Source organism: Apodemus sylvaticus, chromosome 9 (assembly GCF_947179515.1).
Source record: "Apodemus sylvaticus chromosome 9, mApoSyl1.1, whole genome shotgun sequence".
Lineage (NCBI taxonomy): Eukaryota > Metazoa > Chordata > Mammalia > Rodentia > Muridae > Apodemus > Apodemus sylvaticus.
In genome coordinates, this window is record NC_067480.1 from 18,616,641 (window position 1) to 18,636,334 (window position 19,694).

Sequence of the window (19,694 nt, forward strand, 5' to 3'; positions counted from 1 at the left end):
TGTATATCTGTGGCTGTCACCTATGACTATCACGACTATGCTCTCAGTAATATGAAACCAATAATAAATAGATTCTGTAGCTTCATCTTATTGAACTATGCTTTAGAAATGTTGGGTCCCCTTAAATAACAAAAGGATACCTAAGTAGAAATGCTGCCATTCTATAGGGTATAGTAGAATGTCAAGGACTTTAAGGGTTAAGAAAGCACTGTCTACTTTCTTATTCACTTATGAATTTTTATTCTTCTATTATAGATGTTTCACTATTATCCATCTTTGTTTTTCTGCCTTTTCATTATTATGTTAAAATAGAATTCAACTAAGGTGTATCTGATGATGAGTAATTTTTACACATTTAGTTGGGCAAAGCCAAGGAAAGAATTGATAAGACAATGCATGTGTTTATATTAGGGAAATGACTGAGTTTATGTTTATAATCAGTATGGGAGAGACAGCACATAATCTAGACTATCAAGCTTAAAGAAAATTGTTTTAAATTAGGAGGCTGAAGAACAGTTTCCCATTCACAAAGATCTTCCTGGGCTCTTCAGGGTCTTGAGACTTTTGAGAGATTGGCCATATGTCAGAGCGTAGCATTGGAGTGAGACTAAATATGTAGGACATGGAGATTCTTGTGTAGAGGATGTTGATCAGATGTCATAGCCAAAAGCACAATGTGGAAGTATCCTATGCCTACAAATGGCTATCCAGTTTTCAAAGCCTTTATTCTGTTTTTTGTCTAAATTCTACCTGCATCAATATTTGCAGCTGTTTAGGAATCGTTGGCAGGGCTTTATTCCTGTCCTATTACAGTTAAGATAATTGAAAGTCTCCACAATTCCTCATGAGGAATTTTCACTAAGAACTCTACCTCAGCTCTGAAACTTTTCCTAAGAGACAGTAAAGTCACACTTCTCTAGATCCGATACTACAGTTGTAGGTAATGAATCTGCCATGCACTTTTGCAGTCTGTTGGTCTATCTGACTAATTCAATAACCCACGTAACTAAAATCTCAAGAAATCGAGTTCATATTTATCCAAGTGAAATGGCTCAAGACCTCTAGAATCCTGCAAGGGATGGAATTTAGGACTTAATCTAGGACTTTTGCCTGAGAGAATATTTTTGCAAACTTTTGCTTGGAAATTCTAAACTCAACACGGTTTTACAGCTATGCTAAAATATTTGTTTCTCTTAAGAACAACTTTTAGAGAAATCCTCAAAGAAATGCTGTTACTTAAGGTCTTGTTAAAGAAAAGTAGGGCTTTGGATCCTGCAAAAATCATACTGCCAGCGAGGAATAGCAGAAACCTTGCAGTGGACTAAAACGTTGCATGCCTGGCACAAACTGAAGAGCTGAAATGGCCGTTGTGTTAACACATAACAAGTTATGATCCATTGACCAATTATAGTTAGTAAGGTGTTTGGCTTACATGGTCCCAGTTGGTATTATACAAGAGACACAAGACTAAGATAGGGAATTATTTTCTACTGGTGAGAGTGGGTTCACGTTTTTCAGTTGTAGCCACAGTAATAGTCTTAGACTGTATCTTAAGTTTGTGCTCTCTCTCTCTCTCTCTCTCTCTCTCTCTCTCTCTCTCTCTCTCTCTCTCTCTCTTTCTCTCTCTCGCTCTCGCTCGCTCTCTCTTGCTCTCGCTCTGGCTCTCGCTCTCTCTCTCTCTCTCTCTCTGGCTCTTGCTCTCTCTCTCTCTCTCTCTCTCTCTCTCTCTCTCTCTCTCTCTCTCTCACGCACACACACACACACACACACACACACACACACACACACACACAAACACACTCATTACTATACTCAGAAGTTTCAGTCTAAAGCTTGTGCTACTAAGCAGCATTTATTCACCATATCTGCCACGTTCATAGTGCTAACACTGGAGCTGTCCTTTGTCAAAGGCGGTCACATAAAAAGGGAATAAAGCACAGGACATGGATATCCTGAAAGGCACTGGGCTGTTCTTGTAGAGTCGTAGATATTTGGACCTGGAATGTCACTGCTACTTGGAGCAAGCTGAACTAGAGTAATATGGATATGACCTGAGCTTCTTAGCAGTCGTGTGTACAAGCACATTTTGTTTCTGAGGCCAAGAGAGCCGTAATAGATGGATACTTGATGCTGAGCCGATGCACTGTGAGAAAGTACGTCTGGCATCTCCCAGCTGTCACTTAGAATGTGAGATCCAGGATGTGGCCTGTCAACTCCAGCCACTTTGGCATATTGTGGCAACTCAGCTGTCACAGGGATACATACATCTCCTGAGGAAAATCCTCAAACTGCCTCCATCATGAGATGAATACAATGGCGCAGAACAAGATGATTTGACTGTGACATTTCCTCCTACGTCGTGGAGTTTATTAGACATGCAGAGTGGCAGAGAGCTGACCCCAGGATGTTTTAAGCTTATCGACTGCCAAATACTTTATGGAAGTAGATTGTTCTTAGTCCTCGTTTGAGAGGAAAAGGGAACATTTGCATGTTGTTCATTTTTAAACTCTGAAGTTATAGTGCTTTTTCCTCAATGTAGGCAAAATAAATATAGGATATGTGATGCATTTCAGTGGAACATTTGAAAAGGAGAGGGTTTTACTCTTTGGATTTAATATTTTAAAACTCTTAAAAAAAAAAAAACTCAATCTGGTTGCTCTCAGTTTTTCACCAAATTGCCCTGCTTGGCCTCAAACTAACTCTAGCAATTTTTCTTATCTTCTGGCTCTTTTTTATTCTCTGGTTTCAACTCCCCTGTTGACCTGCACTGAAGTGCATAAACTCATGAAAGAACCCAACTCCACTGCACTGCACTCACTGAACAGACTCACAACTGACTCTGTCTCTCTCCTAGTGCTGCTCTTAAATAGCTTCTCTTGCCTGTGATGTCCTCAGGAGAGTTGAGTGTATCCTATCTCTGACTCATTCTGTCAGATCTTTCTCTAATTCATCACTTTGTCTGACCCTCGATTAGATATTGTTGCTTCAGATTAAAGGTGTATACTAAATACCCAGAAGTATTAAAGGACTGTACTAATGGCATGTCTGCTTGGTAGGCAGATCACAAAGACCTAGGACTTTGGATGCGATCAGAGTAGCCATGTTGCTAAAATTCTTCTACCCGGTGATACTCCATTGGAGAAGTTTTGCTCTTCCTTTGTGAACAATTTAAAATCGGAGATACCTTCTTCATTAGGGATGGGGATATATGTCCACTTCCCTTCTCAGTGCTTCGATCCTGTTTTTTTAGACCTGTATGGTCCTGTTCATGTTGCCAGTCTCAGTGAGTTCACATGTGCATCAGTCCTGTTGCACTGAGAAGACACTTGAATACATTGAAATATGTATTTTGTTTTCAATAATTTTATTATTTAGAATGCTGTGTCTTATTACATGTTAACCTATAAAGGTTTATTTTATTATCTATCCTGGAAACTATTGAATTCAACAATAGATTTATCAACTTAACAGCTTATTCAACTTTGCCATCAACTATGTTCAGAGATAAGTCCTTATATTTTTCATGTATATAAATATAGAAATTATGTATCTCAAAATAGGGGAAAGCTGGCATCCAACTATGAAATACCCTTGAAACTTTCCTTATTGCACAATGACTGACTTTGCTTGGACATACACATATCCCCCCAAAGACTTAAACATCAACCCTGGCAGATCATGAATCATATTTTATATTAAACATATTTAAGCAACTTGCAATTTTTCTTCTTTATATGCTAGCTTTGTGTTGATGAATCACCTAGAGATTGAAACGGATATAGAGATCTTATTTGTGGTCCAGCATTGTTTCCAACACTGGGACCCATAGTCAATTCTAAAATGTATACCAGAGTCAAAAGTCAGGAAGACTGGCTAGGGTTGACTACCATAGCCAAAGGTGACTGAGTGTCATGCAGTGTTGCACTGCGGTTCCCTACCCTTTACCTTATGTAAGTCTACACACAAACATTAGATTTTTCTAGACCCATCAAAACTCCAAATTTATCTTCTCTAGGCAGAGTGTCCTTCAGATATACTGCAACTCTGAAAGCGTAGGCAGTTTTGATAACATAGTATAAGAGAAATAACAGTTTGATAGGGGACCAGCTAGTGTCTTTTTTCCTGTAGGGTTAACTAAGGGTTGAGCTTAGGGTCTTGAATCTGTTAGACCTGCTCTCTCCTTCAATAGTATATCTGCCAGGCCCCAGTTCATTTGTGAATATAGCTACTTTAATAAATACATTTTTGTGTGTTTTTTCACATTAATATCAGACAAAGAAATTGTTTATCTTGTGGTCTTTTATCTCTTAAATTCTTCAATTCTATATAGCCAAAACACTTTTCAAACTGAGATCTTGAATTTGATCTAATCCACAAGTGTTATATGAGATATGGCAAACACCTTTAAAATGATTATAATATTCCTTCAGGATTTCATACATGCCTTTGGTTACTCTTTATCCTATGTTCTCCTTTACTCTTTCCTGTGCCTTCCTTATCTTTCCTGCCAGCATCCCTTCTGTTTTTATTATTGTATCATTTTATGTATACTATGACCCACTGAGTTTAACCAGAGCCATACCCATGTTATCCATTCATAACTCAGACTCTGCACAATTCTTGATGTTCCCACACATTTTAGAGCTTTTCATTATAACTGAATTAAATTTATAATTTCTTTCAGAGAACAAATATTACAATAACCACTAAGATATATTTATTATCTGAATTGTTAAAGTTTTAATGTGTGGTTTAACAAAATTTTAAATATTTTTGTTTTAATATTAAGGGGGAACCAATATGAATTTTTGACCCCTTCTTCAACCCAGATTCATCTATTATATTTTATATGTTACATATATTCTGTGATTATAGGATTTTATGCAAGGAACTTGTCACAAAATATAAAATAATAGTCCATAAATCTACCAATAGAAAGATGGTCACAAATACTGTGCACGTTCTTTGTAAAGCAACACCCCCATATTGCCTGTCTTCAGAAATTTTCCCATGTAAACCAATCACCAAACAAAGGAGTAGAGATTCTTTATCATGGAAATATTCCTCTTGAGTAATCACAACAAAAAGCCATTTCAATCACATTGTCTTTGTGAATAGAGCTTTGTTTCACTCTTTTCAAGTTTTATTGTTATGAAATCTGAGCTAATTTTCTCCATCAGCTTATATTCTTTTCCAAAGTGTCTATTGAATAGATGTTTGTGACTCTCATTGCTGAGTTTTTACTCTATCTGCATAGCTAAAGGAAATCAAATTGTTTGAAGAGTGTGTACTTTAAATTCCCATGAATTTTATGATTGGTATATTAAGTTGTGAACTACATAGTTCACAGTGAAGATGGATGGATATCTCATGATTGTTTTTCTGGCTTGTTGAAATTTCCCAAATCTCAAAGAAGCAAGTATTGGATTTTTTTATTTTATCATTAGTTTTGTTTTATTTTGCCAGATAATTTTCAAACTCTAGCTGGATATTATAGGCAAGAATCTGTTAAATATCAAAAAAAAAAAAACCAAGCTAAACTCAACTTAGACTCATAGTTATGTGTTATGTATACATGTGTGTAATACTGTTGTTTTAAATCTTCATAATGCAATTGCTACAACACAATGTGGTGTATTGAAATTCACATGTCTGTTACTTTATAATTCAGTGAACTATTGCTTCTATTGTATGATTCAGTTCTTTCTACATTCCTGAAGTAAGATATTTAACTTGATACAGTCAGGAATTTGGAGCACAGTAATAAGGCCCTCACTCAAAGTTGATTTTCATTGCAACAAAGTTGCTAAATTCGAATGTGAGGCCGACCTATCATACCAGGAATGAGTAGACAGGAGGATCACAGGTTCAAGGCTAGTCAGGGACACTTGGTGAGACACCATTAAAAGAGCAAAACAAAACAAAGCTTCCCACTTAATTAAGACACTAGAAAAAATTTTCTTTCACCCCTCACCCCCTTAAAATCTCCCTCTCCTGCATCCCCTCTCTCTTGTTATTAAGTATTTCTTTGTAGTGAAGGGAGGCCTTGAACTTAAGATCCTCTCAATTTCACCTCCCCGGTTCTAGGATGCCAGGTATGTGCTCTTCGAAGTATTTGATTTTTAACTCTCACTTTGAAAAATAGGACTCATAAAACTGTGAATACAGTTTATAGACAGATATATAGATGGCTGATTGATAGCAATTATACAAATATTACTGTTCTGTAAGTTTAGGACTATATTATATTTATAATTATATTCATATTTCCCTCCCAAGTAGTTCTTGAGTGCTGTAGGCTATTTTGTGACATTTTAAGAAAGTACTGTGTCCCATACAGAAAGTTTAGGCATGAACACCCAAGGCTACCTTTTTATTATAACAGTTTTTTTTTTTTCTGGATTGATTTTACTCACACATTTAAGTTAAAAAAATCAGATGATATTCATTTATTGATAAGATCACTTAACCATCATCACAATCAATTTTGGGTGATTTTATCATCATAAAGGAAGTCTTTGTGTGTCATCAGCCATTCCCCAGAATCCTCTGTGTCTTTCACTCCAGTTCCTGGCCATGTGTAATTAACTTTTTGTTTAAAGAAACTAGAGCCCCCTACATATTTCATATAAATGGAATCACATGCTGTGTACCTTTGGTATAACATCTGTCTTTCACTGACTATTCTTTATAAGAATTGGAATGTGTCATGGCACAGACCAGCATGTTGTATTTTAAATGGCAGATAACATTCTCCTGTGGTATATATTACACCTCATCTATTCATAAAAAATGTAAATTGCTTCCATTTTTCAGAATGTTAAATAAAATTTGTATCCCGGATACACAGTTTTTAAATTCTTGGAGTCTTGTAAGAGAAGATTCAAAATAACAGTAAATAGGACCTAATTCAGAATGTTTTAACACTGATGGAAGCTAAATCCAAACGTAGTCAAGCTGACTTCTGAATATAGCAAGGCACAAATGGAGATTCGGATCAAAGGAACAGATCGATCAATGGAAATTACTAAGGGAAACTTACCTCATAATGTCTGTCAAGTGAACAGTTGGTCACACAAAACTATTTTCACTTTGCAGTTTTCCATAACCAAAAGCAGAATATGCTATAATGCAGTTATCTTTTCAGTCAGAATACTGATTGCTTCCTTTCTTTACGGGAACATTATATTTTTAAATGCATGGCGATGTTTGACTACTCCCCAGCTATTTTATAGATGTGGTTTGTATATTATGTGACTTGGTCTGAAAAGGTGAAAAGAGAGGGAAACTAAGATTGAGCCCACGAAACTAGCATGGGAACAATAAAGACCTGGACGTGGCATAAAAAATTATTTAATTCACATACGATATTACAAACTCTTATATGCTCTCTTGTAGCCTGGCAGATTTCAGTACTCAAACACAAATCAATGATTCCCTCCAGTCACCTTGTGGGATAGAATAAGCAGCAGCAGCATGCCTAGAGACTTACATATCTTTGCAAAATACATGGGCCTTTCACCCAACCAAAATGCTCATCTCCATTTACATCCTCATGAGTAGTCCTTTATTGAGAAATAAATTAATTCAGAGGACAGCAGAGTGGTCTAAGTGAGCATTTCTGTCATCTTCTAATCCTTTATGGAAAGTATAAACACAGAGCATTATGCCTAAAGTGAGCCCCCTCAGACAGGAAACTTTAAAGTTGGGAAAAGTTTGCAGAACTTGTGGCGCTTGCTGGTCAGAACTTTGCAAATTTGAAAAGGTTTAAGGATCACTTTTGTTGGTCCCTGTTCCTCTTGAAATAGATTTCAGCAGAGCTCTGGGCTTTGAGCTTAAGGTAACCTGACCTACTGAACTGAGCTGTGGTCTGTCATTTGTAAACAGTATTATTACATCAAATTGAAACCATCGGTTTTTAAAAGTCATTTACACCCTGCTTCCAGAGTAAGTCTGACTGACACTTGTGGGGAAAGCCTCCTTCTCATGACTGCAATTATGACCTCAAAGTGGCTTCTTGGACGAAATGTTTATGAGAAAGAAACATTCACATGGATAAGTACTTTGTCCATTTCCCCCCATACTAACCTCTTGTTGGTAAATCTTTGGGTGGTTTAACTGCCACAGTTCCCTTCCTTTTTCTATATAGGAATCCATGTCTCAATAAAAGTGGTTGTGTTTTTACTTCCTTTCAGTCTTGGGAGGAAAAATGCATGGTTTGTCACACATTTCATGATTTTTTTGTGTGTATCAAAAGGACATTACATAAATGTCACTGAGGAAATACTTTAGACTTAACCCCATTTGTCTCAAAGGATGGGTCCAGTATTTCACTTCTCATTCTTTCTTTCTTTCTTTCTTTCTTTCTTTCTTTCTTTCTTTCTTTCTTTCTTTCTTTCTTTCTTTCTTTCTTTCTTTCTTTCTTTCTTTCTTTTCATTCATTCTTTCTTTCTTTTTTATTCTTTCTTTCTTTCTCTTTCATTCTTTCCTTCCTTCCTTCCTTCCTTCCTTCTTTCTTTCTTTCTTTCCTTCCTTGCTTCTTTCTTTCTTTCTTTCTTTCTTTCTTTCTTTCTTTCTTTCTTTCTTTCTTTCTTTCTTTCTTTCTTTCTTTCTTTCTTTCTTTCTTTCTTTCTTTCTTTCTTTCTTTCTTTCTTTCTTTCTAACTTTTATTCCTTTACAGTCTAGTCAATAACCTCCCTACTGGTTCTCCTTCCCACATTTCCTCATCCCAATCCCCCTCCTCCTCTCCCCAAGAGGATGTCCCCACCCCCATCCCACCCCACCTTGCCAACTCCCCGCCACACACACACATTCCCTGGAACCTCAAGGATTAGGTGCCTCTTCTCTCACTGATGTCAGACAAAGCAGTTTTCTGCTGTATATGTATTGGAGGCCTCAGACCAGTTCTCCTATGTTGCCTTGTTTGTGGTTCAGTGTCTGAGAGATCTAGGGGTTGCAGATTGTTGAGACTGCTGGTCTTCCTATAGGGTAGACCTCCTCCTCAGCTTCTTCCAACCTTTCCTTAATTCAACACAGGGGTCCCTGACTTCAGTCCATTGGTTGCATGTAAGTATTTGCTTCTGTCACAGTCAGCTGCTTGTTGGGCCTTTCAGAGGGCAGCCATGCTAGGCTCTTATCTGTAAGCACACCATAGCATTAGTAATAGTGACAGGCCTTGGAGCGTCCCCTTGAGATCTGGATTCCAAGTTGGGCCTGTCATTGTATCTTTTTCTCAGACTCTTCTTCATTTTTATCCCTGCAGAATTGTACCTGTTGTTTTAGACAGGTACAAATCTGTGTCAGAGTTTTGACTGTGGGATGGCAACCCCATCCCTCCACTTGATTCCTAGTCTTTCTACTGGAAATGGACACTACAAGTTCCCGCTCCCCTCTGTTGGGCATTTCATCTCAGATCTTTCCCTTTGATTCCTTAGAGTCTCTCACCTCCCAGGTCTCCAGTACGTTCAAAAGGATTTGCCCACCTTCCCCAAGATTAAATACTTCCATTTATTAGGCTGGCTCTCAGGGCTTCTCCCTGTCCCCTCGCCAACACCTGATCATATTCCCCTTTTCCTCTACCACTCCCTCACCCATCCCTCCGTCCCTCCCTCCCTTCCTCTACTCCCATGATTGCTTTCTTCTCCCTAACAAGGGGAATTGAAACATCCTCAATTGGCCCCTTCTGCTTGGTAAACTTCTTGAGTTCTGTGGCGTGCATCCTGGGTATTATGCAGTTTTTGGCTAATATTTCCTTATTAGTGAGCACATAGCATGCATGTACTTTGGGGTCTGAGTTACCTCAGTCAGGATAATATTTTCTTGTTCCATCCATTGCCTGCAAAACTCAGGATGTCCTTGTTTTTAATAGCTGAATAATATTTCATTGTGTAAATGAACCACATTTTCTGTATCTATTCTTTTGTTATGAGACATCTGGGTTGTTTTCAGCTTCTGGCTATCACAAATAAGGGCACTATAAACATAGTAGAGCATGTGACCCTGTGGTATGGTGGGGCATCTTTTATAGGCCCAAGAGTCAAATAGCTGTGTCTTCAGGTAGATCTATTTCTAATTTTCTGAGAAAGCTCCAGATTTATTTCCAGAGTGGTTGTAGCAGTTTTCAATCCCACCAGCAATGGAAGAGCATTCCTCTTTTTCCACATCCCTTGCCAACATGTGCTTTTACCTGAATTTTTGATCTTAGCCCTTATGATTGGTATAAGGAGGAATCTCAGTATTCTTTTGATTTGCATTTCCCTGATGACTAAGGACTTTGAACATTTCTTTGAGTGCTCCTTGGTCATTCAAGATTCTTCTGTTGTGAATTCTCTATTTGCCTCTATACCCCATTTTTGATTGGGGTGAATGGATGTTTTGGTGGTTAGTTTCTTAAGTTCTTTATATATTTTGAATATTAGGCCTCTATTAGATGTTGGGTGAGTGAAGATTTTCCCCTATCTATATAGGTTGCTGGTTTGTCCTATCAACTATGTCCTTTGCCTTACAGAAGCCTTCCAGTTTCATGAGGTCCTACTTATTGGTTCTTGATCTTAGAGTATGAGACACTGGAGTTCTGTTTAGGAATTTTTCCCCTGTTCCACTGAGTCCAAGTCCCTTTCTCATTTTTCTCTTCTATTAGATTCAGTGTATGTGCTTTTATGTTGCAGTCCTTGATCCACTTAGACTTGAGCTTTGTGCATGGCAACAAATATTTTCCTTTTTCTATATATGGATTGCCAGTTAGACCAGCCTCATTTATTGAAGCTGTTTTCATTTTTCCATTGTATATTCTCTCTCTCTCTCTCTCTCTCTCTCTCTCTCTCTCTCGATTTGTTTTTTTCGAGAAAGGGTTTCTCTGTATAGCTCTGGCTGTCCTAGAACTCACTCTGTAGACTATGCTGGCCTCGCACTCAGAAATCCGCCTTACTCTGCCTCCCAGAGTGCTGGGATTACAGGCATGCACCACCACTGCCCGGCCATGGTAACTTTTTAAACTTTTTGTCAAAGATCAAGTGTCCATAAGTGTATGGGTTTTATTTCTTTGTCTTCAATTTTATTCCATTGATGAACCTTTCTATCTCTGTACCAATACCATACACTTTTTTAAAAATCACTATTGCTCTGTAGTACAACTTGAGTTCAGGAATGGTCATTTCCTAAGAAGTTCTTTTATTGTTAAGAATTGTTTTCTCTGGCCTGGATTTTTTGTTTTTCAATATGAAATTGAGAATTGCTCTTTCCATGTATTTGAGAAATTGTGTTAGAATTTTGATGGGGATTGAATTGAATCTGTAGATTGATTTTTTTTTATGTTAACACTTCTTCATTTCACACATTTAGTTATGTACTCAATTTTCTCTCTGATGTAAATTGAGTTAAAGAGTTCATAGAACTTGTGGTATGATAGGACATCTTTACAAATATCACTATTGATTCCATTTGCTGGTTTCAAATTTCAATTATTATTTTTTAAACATTTTGTTAAGTACAATTAGAAACTGTCTATAGATGATGGCTTTAAAAATACCCCCTTCATCAATATCTATCCTAGTGATGATCTAAGCCATCCATGCTGCTTGTATAAATTCAATTTAATCCTTCTCAGAATCTGTATCTATATCAATAGATAGATATATGTACTTATCTCTATATAGATAGATATAGAAATTATATATATGTATATATTGGTATAGGTATAGGTATAGATATATCTGGGATACACACACACACATATATATATACACATATATATATATATATATATATGTATATATATATATATATATATATACATATATAGGCAGATTGTCCTTCTGGATATTTTTGTTTAAATTTCTCTCACTTTTCAGCAAGATTTTACTGTATCATCTTTATAATTAAAGTTTCCAACATATGTACCTTATACTATAAACTGCTCCTCACTTCCCTCTAACCACACTTTATCAAGTTCATAGATGCGATTATATATATATATATAATTTATTTTCTAAATTCTTTGTTTACATTTCAAACACTTTCCCCTTTCCCAGTTCCACCCCCCAACCCCATAAGTCTCATAAGCCTTCTCTACACCCATTCTCCAATCACCTCCCTCCTTTTTCTCTGTCCTGGTACTCCCCTACAATCCCAAAGGCTGGATCAGGCCTTTCCAGGATCAGAGCCCTCTCCTTGCTTCTTCACGGGAGTCATTTGATATGATACTTGTGTTTTGGGTATTCAGAGCTTCTGGGCTAGTTAATATCCACTTATCAGTGATTGCATTCCATGTATATTCTTTTGTGATTTGGTTACCTCACTTAGGATGATATTTTCCAGTTCCAACCATTTGCCTACAAATTTCATGAATTCATTGCTTTTACTTGCTGAGTAGTATTCCATTGTGTAAATATACCATATTTTCTGTATCCATCCCTCCACTGAGGGACATCTGTGTTCTTTCCAGCTTCTGGCTATTATAAATAAGGCTGCTATGAACATAGTGGAGCATGTGTTCATAGGGCCTACCCTTTGTCTAGTCTTGTGTTCTGGACCCCATGTAAGGATCTTTATTCCATGACAATTGTGTCATTATTGCCTTGTTGGTCATGTCTTCCAAGGGCAGTCATTGTGTAATTCACAAGGTTCGTAGCTAAGTAAAATGATACTTAGTATTGTCTTATGCTAGTATGCAGATTACCTTTCAGTTCAGCACTATGAATGCTAGCCTGCAGAGCTTAGCTTGGAGATAGTGCCATCTTGATAATTCCATCCTCCATCATTCAACTTTAGAAAGACTGTTTTGTTGTAAACTTATGGCGGATAATCAAGAATAGCAACAGCCTGTAGTGTTTAGGGGCTGGAGAGACCACAGCGGTCCAGCAACTCTAAAACATACCCCGGCACTTGTACTTGGACATTTTGTTTCTTAGACTATTGTGTCTAGTTGGAGGTTGATATCACCACAGTATAAAATGATTTATATTATCTCTTTTTATGTGTTTCATGTATGTAGTCTAGCAATCTTATGAAATATTAGATTTTTATATCACTTAAATAAGCCTTTAGTGTTAGTTTATCTATCCCATATTTCTTCCATTGTCTTAAACTCCCATTCCATATATACTTTAACCTTTTCAGCTCTATTATTTTTGAATACCATCAATTGAGTGAATGGGAAAAAACATTACCACTTATACATCTGACAGAGAATTAGCATCTAGATATACATACAAGCAAAACACATATTTTAAATTAAATAAAAACTTTAAAAAATATAAATAGAAAATCACACATAAAATATAAGGTAACACGTTAAAGAAACCATGGGAACTACCTCTTCATATTTGGAAGGCAGAACATATTTCTAAACTTTTGAGATGATAGTAAAAGCAATAATAATAATTTTAAAATTTTCATATATTACGTGTACTGTATTTGATCAAGACACATTTATAGTCACAGGAAATTCACACACCTCCTCTTTTACTTGTTTTCACATGACATCATTTTCCTTAAGGAAATGATGTGTCCAAAAGTATTAGAAACTCCCTTTCCTCTAAGGGTGATTATTATCTGTGGATTTGCATACTATTCAGGCCAGCAAAATTTGGCAAGTAACATGGACCTGAGTGTTTTGAAGTATTTTATTGTTGTTACAAGTTAATATTATGAAATATATTTCACTATGAGATTACATCTTACATACTTAAGCAGAAATCCATGGTCACAGATGGTCCTGGTTAAAAAACAATGAATCACAAAAAGAAAAAAGACAGGAATGTGAGTAAAGACCTGAATGGAGGATTAATAGGTGACATAGGAGAATGAAGAAAAGAAGGAAGAGGTAAGAGAACACAGAAAGCAGTACATATGTATGAAGCTGTCAGGGAACACTTTACCAATAAAGAATTTTAAAATATCAAATTATATAGTGAACTCTTTATTAATTTATTATAAAAATAGATTTTATTTATGTTGTTATTGCTTTGGCTTGTTGAGGTATTGCTTTAAATTTTCTCCATTAAAATACGGTTTTATGATTAGAGTTGTAAAGGTCAGCTATCATAATTCAAGCTAAGCATTCATTTGGCTCTTTTTGTGTGTTTGAGAATGTTTTGGTGTAGGCTTGAGGCTGGAGGTTGTAGTGCTGGGTGCAGCTACTACAAACAAGGCGATCAGTGAGACTCAAGAATCCCTCTTCCTTTGCATACCACGCCAAGGCTGTCATGTGACTTCTGACAATTAAATCTGGGTCATGGATGTGAAATCTCAATGACATTTACACCATTATGCAAATATTCTACTCTGAATAACAGATATATGTTTATTCCTAATTAATTTGGAACTGCATATTCTAGAATAGAATTAACCTATGCTTTCATGTCCTCTGGTTGTTTCTTATGGGGTAACGAATACGTAAGGAAATAAACATAAAACAAAATGTGGAAGAATAAAATTTTCTACCTACATAAACGCTATTTTTCAGTAACCACTGAAAAGTTTATTTGTATTTATGCATTATGTTTGTTACATGATATGATTCCTATAGAATGTATTGGTGTATATTACTATGAATTTTCTCTGTTTTACTTTTGTTTTTGTTTCTTCTAGTTACTGGCTGACCAACAAAGTTCCTATCAAAAGACCCAGCACAGGTCTCCTCATGTATACACTTGCTACCAGATTCTGTGATGAAATTCACCTTTATGGATTCTGGCCATTTCCTAAAGATCTGAATGGAAAAGCTGTCAAATATCATTACTATGATGATTTAAAATATAGATACTTTTCCAACGCAAGTCCTCACAGGATGCCATTAGAATTTAAAACACTGAATGTGCTACATAACAGAGGAGCTCTAAAACTGACCACAGGAAAGTGCATGAAGCAATAAGGCTCACGTTGAAGGATTTAAAAACCGAACACAAACTTTTTTTTAAAGATGCTTCTGGAGATTTAGAAACAGGATCCAAAACAAGGCTGGGTTTCAGCATCCACCACTTGACTGAGTAGCTGAAATGGAAGTCTATGTGAATCCACCACCAGCTGATGAAAAACCTGCAAAGTGCTCTAACTCTAAAATATTCTGACTTCAAGGGTCCTAGTAAGTGCCACTTCCATGAAGAATACAGTTTGAATGTATTATCAGTAGTGTTTACAAGATCCAACAGTGCACTCATCATCAGTTAGCAAAGCAGATGTGTTCATCACCGTGGGGCAGCCACTGTAATGCCAAGCACACTGGAAGAGGAACCCAGGAGCATAACTCAGCCCTGGGGAAGTTAAAACATCCTTAATGGTAGAAATGAAGAAGAAGAAGAGAGTTCAAGCAGTGAAACCTATGACATGAAGCCACTTGAAGGAATGCTTTCAGTCAGGACACTGAGAATGATCATGTTTACCTTTTGTTTATATTCTTGTTTGTCTTCTGACATTTATTTTGGTTTGGGTTTGGGGTGCTTAGAAAACCATTTGAGATACAGAAATGGGAAACATATATGAACAAGAAAAATAAACATCAATCAGTCCTTTCTAAAGTTCTTATATATTTAAACAGCCATCACACCAAATTTGCTTGTTTGTTTCTTTTACTTTGCACAATCTAAATCTCCGGATTATTGATCAGTGATGTAGCAGGTACCAGCCAAACTATACCAGTTGGTAGTATTTAAACTATTATGAAGGAGTGATATTTGAAAAATGGTAAAAAAAAAAATAGCAGAAAAGTTTCACTCTTGGTACCAAAGATTATATCATGTTCCTACACAGTAAGCCACTCTCCTGTCATAAAAAGAATATATCATTTACATGAACACATCCATATGCTGTTAATATGAAACTTAGCTTTACGCAGTTAACGTGTTTCAAAATCAAACATTATTTTTAATTTGTTTCTTTCACATTTCATTATAATTTTGCAGAAACACATGGCATGTTAGAGTAAATTTTGGATTGATACAACTGAAGTGGGACTTCTCATTCCGTAAAATCATCTTGGCTATTCCGGTGCAGAGACCAATATGAACCACTTCATATTATTTTAAAATTTCTCCCTACAAAATAAGATGATTAGCAGAGCATTATTTTCATGGATGATTAATTCAAAGCAGTTTAACAGTAATACATCAACATTGTACATTTAAAGTGAATTCAGTTGCCAATGATTTTTCTGCAGTTAAGTGCAGTTCCATTCTGACTGCATTTTTTAAAGGAACATGAACTTACTCATAGAGTGGCTTACCAACTTATATACGTGACTAACCTGACTGGTGGCCAGACTTTCTGTTTCTTTTGAAAGCAGAACTATATTCTCACTTCTGCTTTTGCCTACAGCAACTTAACATGACTTCCTGTTTCTTGGGGAAGACAATCAGAAGAAAGCAGAAACAGCATGAAAAATGAGTGTGCTTTGTTTTTCTAAGTCAGGCAGTCTAAAATGAATGAAGAGCACAGCAAAGGTATACATATATATTATATATGTATTCTTCTTATAGACAAGGATAGTCACGTAGTACAGTTACCAAATTTTTAATAATAGTTGCAATATTTTTTAAAATGGTGATGGAATCTCAGGATAAAAATAACATTTTTTTTTCCCTGAGAATCCATGTATCTATCAGAAAGGAAAAGAGAATGAGTACGGGAGTTTCATAATTAGCATAAATTATCTCAATATACCTTTATCAACAAATTCCTTTTCAATCAAAATTTGAAAGTGTTAAGTACACGTTATATAAATGTGAGGTTAGAAGTTTTCTACACTGGTTAGGCGAGCATTGGATAATGTATAATACTTATTTGAACTCTGTGCAGCTCATTTTTCCCACCAACAGCTAACATGCATTCCTTAGAAACCCAGAAGTCACAAGTAAATTCTGACAAGTAAATACTATCTTGGCACTCATTCAGAGTATGTATTGGAAAGCAGAAGTATACCATTTTGACTGAAATTTTAAGAAGAAAAAAAAAACCATGTGTTTAAGCAACATTTTGACCACAGCAAGCACAGCTCAGCCATCCACTGTTCGTGCATGGGGTAGTGCCTTTTAATGTCTTCACATTGATTCTTTGCCCTCTGTTTTGTGTTTCCTAGATGCTTGCCCAGTTAGGGAAAAGTTCAGTATCAAAAGGGCTTCAGATTTGGGAGATAACTACTTTTGTTCATCTCAGGGAACTTTCAGTACATAAGAATGAATTCAATTAAAGACATTTAGTACTCAAAGAGGAAATATTGTGAGGTTATTTCATTCTCGAACACACACCCTTTCATTTGTCATTACAGCTCAATCCCTAGCATGGCTTTCTTATAGGAAGAAGGCATGGAGAGAATTAAAGACTAAGAGTAGGGAAAAGAGGATTTAACCACACATGGTGGCATAAGGGATCATAATGAAATCAAATTATAAGCGTATACTTGAACTATCTGTATTTTCCTTAATATGCTATACTAACAGCTTTACTTGTTTTATTTCCCCTTTTGTATTATTTAATCATGCACCTGGGAATGCCCAGGCAGCTGACTGAAATATTCCAGTCACTGAGCCAACATGATTGCTACTGTGCTTTTGACACAAACAGACCATGGGAATATATTCGTTATTGCTACTCCACATATAAGTTGGTGAAAGAAAATATGAATCAATAATAGATTTTCAGAGCAAATCTAGTGATTCAGCCCACAGAAACAATGAAAGTGCTGTGGAAGTTTTTCTCACTGGGAGAAGGTGCTGGGCATTCAAATGTCTTCATGTGTTGTATATCATATGAACTGTATATTGATTGTTAATGAAAATCTCCACATATGTCCTTACAGAAATGCTTTATTTAAGAAATGCTAAGGGTAGTGTACAGACAAGTGAGTTACTCAGTTACTATTCAAGAAAGGGTAAGCAAAGTAATTTATTTATAGTTGTGCCAATTAGTCATAATACATATCATATGATATTTGGTTCACAGAATTGTTTTCATGTGATTATTCTAAGGCCTATCTATAGTTGTGGAAGGGGGATGGAAAAAGTTGTGTATAGTTAGCTGGTGTCTCTACAAGTTTGAGAGTTTCCCCATTAAATGTTATCGATATACCAAGGTTTTAAAAAAAAGCAAGTAAGGGTAACTATTTGTATTTGATAAATAAACTCCAAATACAACCCATCTAGAAATAGATATTTTATTATATATGTGCTATAAATATATCTATATAGTACAAATAGACATGTGTGATGCATATATACCATGTTATATATGTATATCTGTGTGTACACACTGATTCTGTCATATGTGCACAAGTAGATGTGTGTTATATTGATATCTTCAGGGTCTGCACTGTGAACTGCCCTGGAGATCATGACCACTTTAAAAATAGAAGTTCTTTTGAAACTTCATTTACCGCTCTGCTTTAAGAAAGACCTACTTTGTAGCTGGATTATGTGTTCTTTCCTAGAGTAATAGCAAACAACTAGTATGTTCAAATCTTTCAGAACAAAAGTAAAGAAAAAAGTATCTTCAAGCTGGCAATGTATTTAAATTGCAGTTTTCTGATTGTGGGTCTAGGCTGTGTGTTTCTCCTCTATGTAGCACCTTTTAAGAAATACTGGTTTTTTGTGTGTGGGTGAAAGCACAACTATTTTTAATGTATATAGCAAGAAGAAAAAAAAGTTTACAGATAGCTTTGCTGCATAGGATAATTGCTACTGAGTCTTTCTTATACCATCCGTGGAAAGGAAGGATGCCGCTTACTCTGTAGGTTCATTCTGTTCAATAATGTCTTCTGTTGTCTGTGCATAGCAATGGGCTATTTCTGCTTTATCATTTGTACAATTGTATAATAAATTAAATTACTTGTTTTTCAATTTTTCTCTTACCTTCTGTATCTACGACTTCGATTTCACGGCACATGTCAATATTAGGTGACTGCATTTATGAAGGTTTTATTACTGTTTGAGTCTTCCAATTTCAGCCTCACTGATGGGCAATTGGTTTAAACATTTATTTTAAATGCATTCATGGATATATGAGTCATTTCAATACCATCATGAATATCAGGAAGGACTCAAGAGTTTGGGGATGGAATATTCTTTCGCGTGCTTTGGAGTCTGGGGCATTCACTACATAGGTTACTGCAATTTGTTTCTAATTCATACTTCCTCTAAGTATTATAGCTGAGTCATTTGCCCTCCTTGGCCAGAGCACTGCTGACTCTTTACACATAGCATTTCCTAGGGCTGCCTGTTATCATGTGACTTCATCTACAAATTGCTGCCGTTTGCTCTTTGCCTCCCAGAAGATGATTTAGAAGGACTATTTACTTAAATCATTTTCCAGACCTTTTGATAATATACAAATCTATATTTTTAGTCATAACCTCTCTTTGAGAAAACACTTTAAAAGTCATTTAATGAGGTACCTTTCAATATTATACAATCATGAGTCAAATGCCTACTGGACACTATTGAGACTACTAGGGATGGCTGATAAGTCTATATGACATTTTCATTTATTCTTTATGCTTTTGTCAGTTTTCTCTAGTCAGTTTCCAGTATTCTCCAGAGTTAAAACCACCTCTCCAAGCTAACTTCAGCAGCACAAATTAGACTTGAGGGGTAAGTGAATAAAAGTACATTATGTGTGATAGATAGCAAAGAAAAGGGTTAATAGGAATCTCTCAGATGAGTACAAGCTTTTGTTCTCCATGTTCCATGACTCAAATATTTAGAAAT

General features: G+C 36.1%; 1 protein-coding gene across 1 annotated transcript in view; it reads left to right on the forward strand.

Moving 5' to 3' along the window:
• Positions 1-18,827, forward strand: part of St8sia4 (ST8 alpha-N-acetyl-neuraminide alpha-2,8-sialyltransferase 4) — an 88,807-nt gene extending 69,980 nt beyond the window's left edge. The window contains exon 5 of the mRNA XM_052192231.1: positions 14,590-18,827. Coding sequence (XP_052048191.1) covers positions 14,590-14,872 — 283 coding nt within the window. The 3' untranslated portion in view covers positions 14,873-18,827. The remainder of the gene's footprint in view (positions 1-14,589) is intronic.
• Positions 18,828-19,694: the final 867 nt, after the last annotated feature.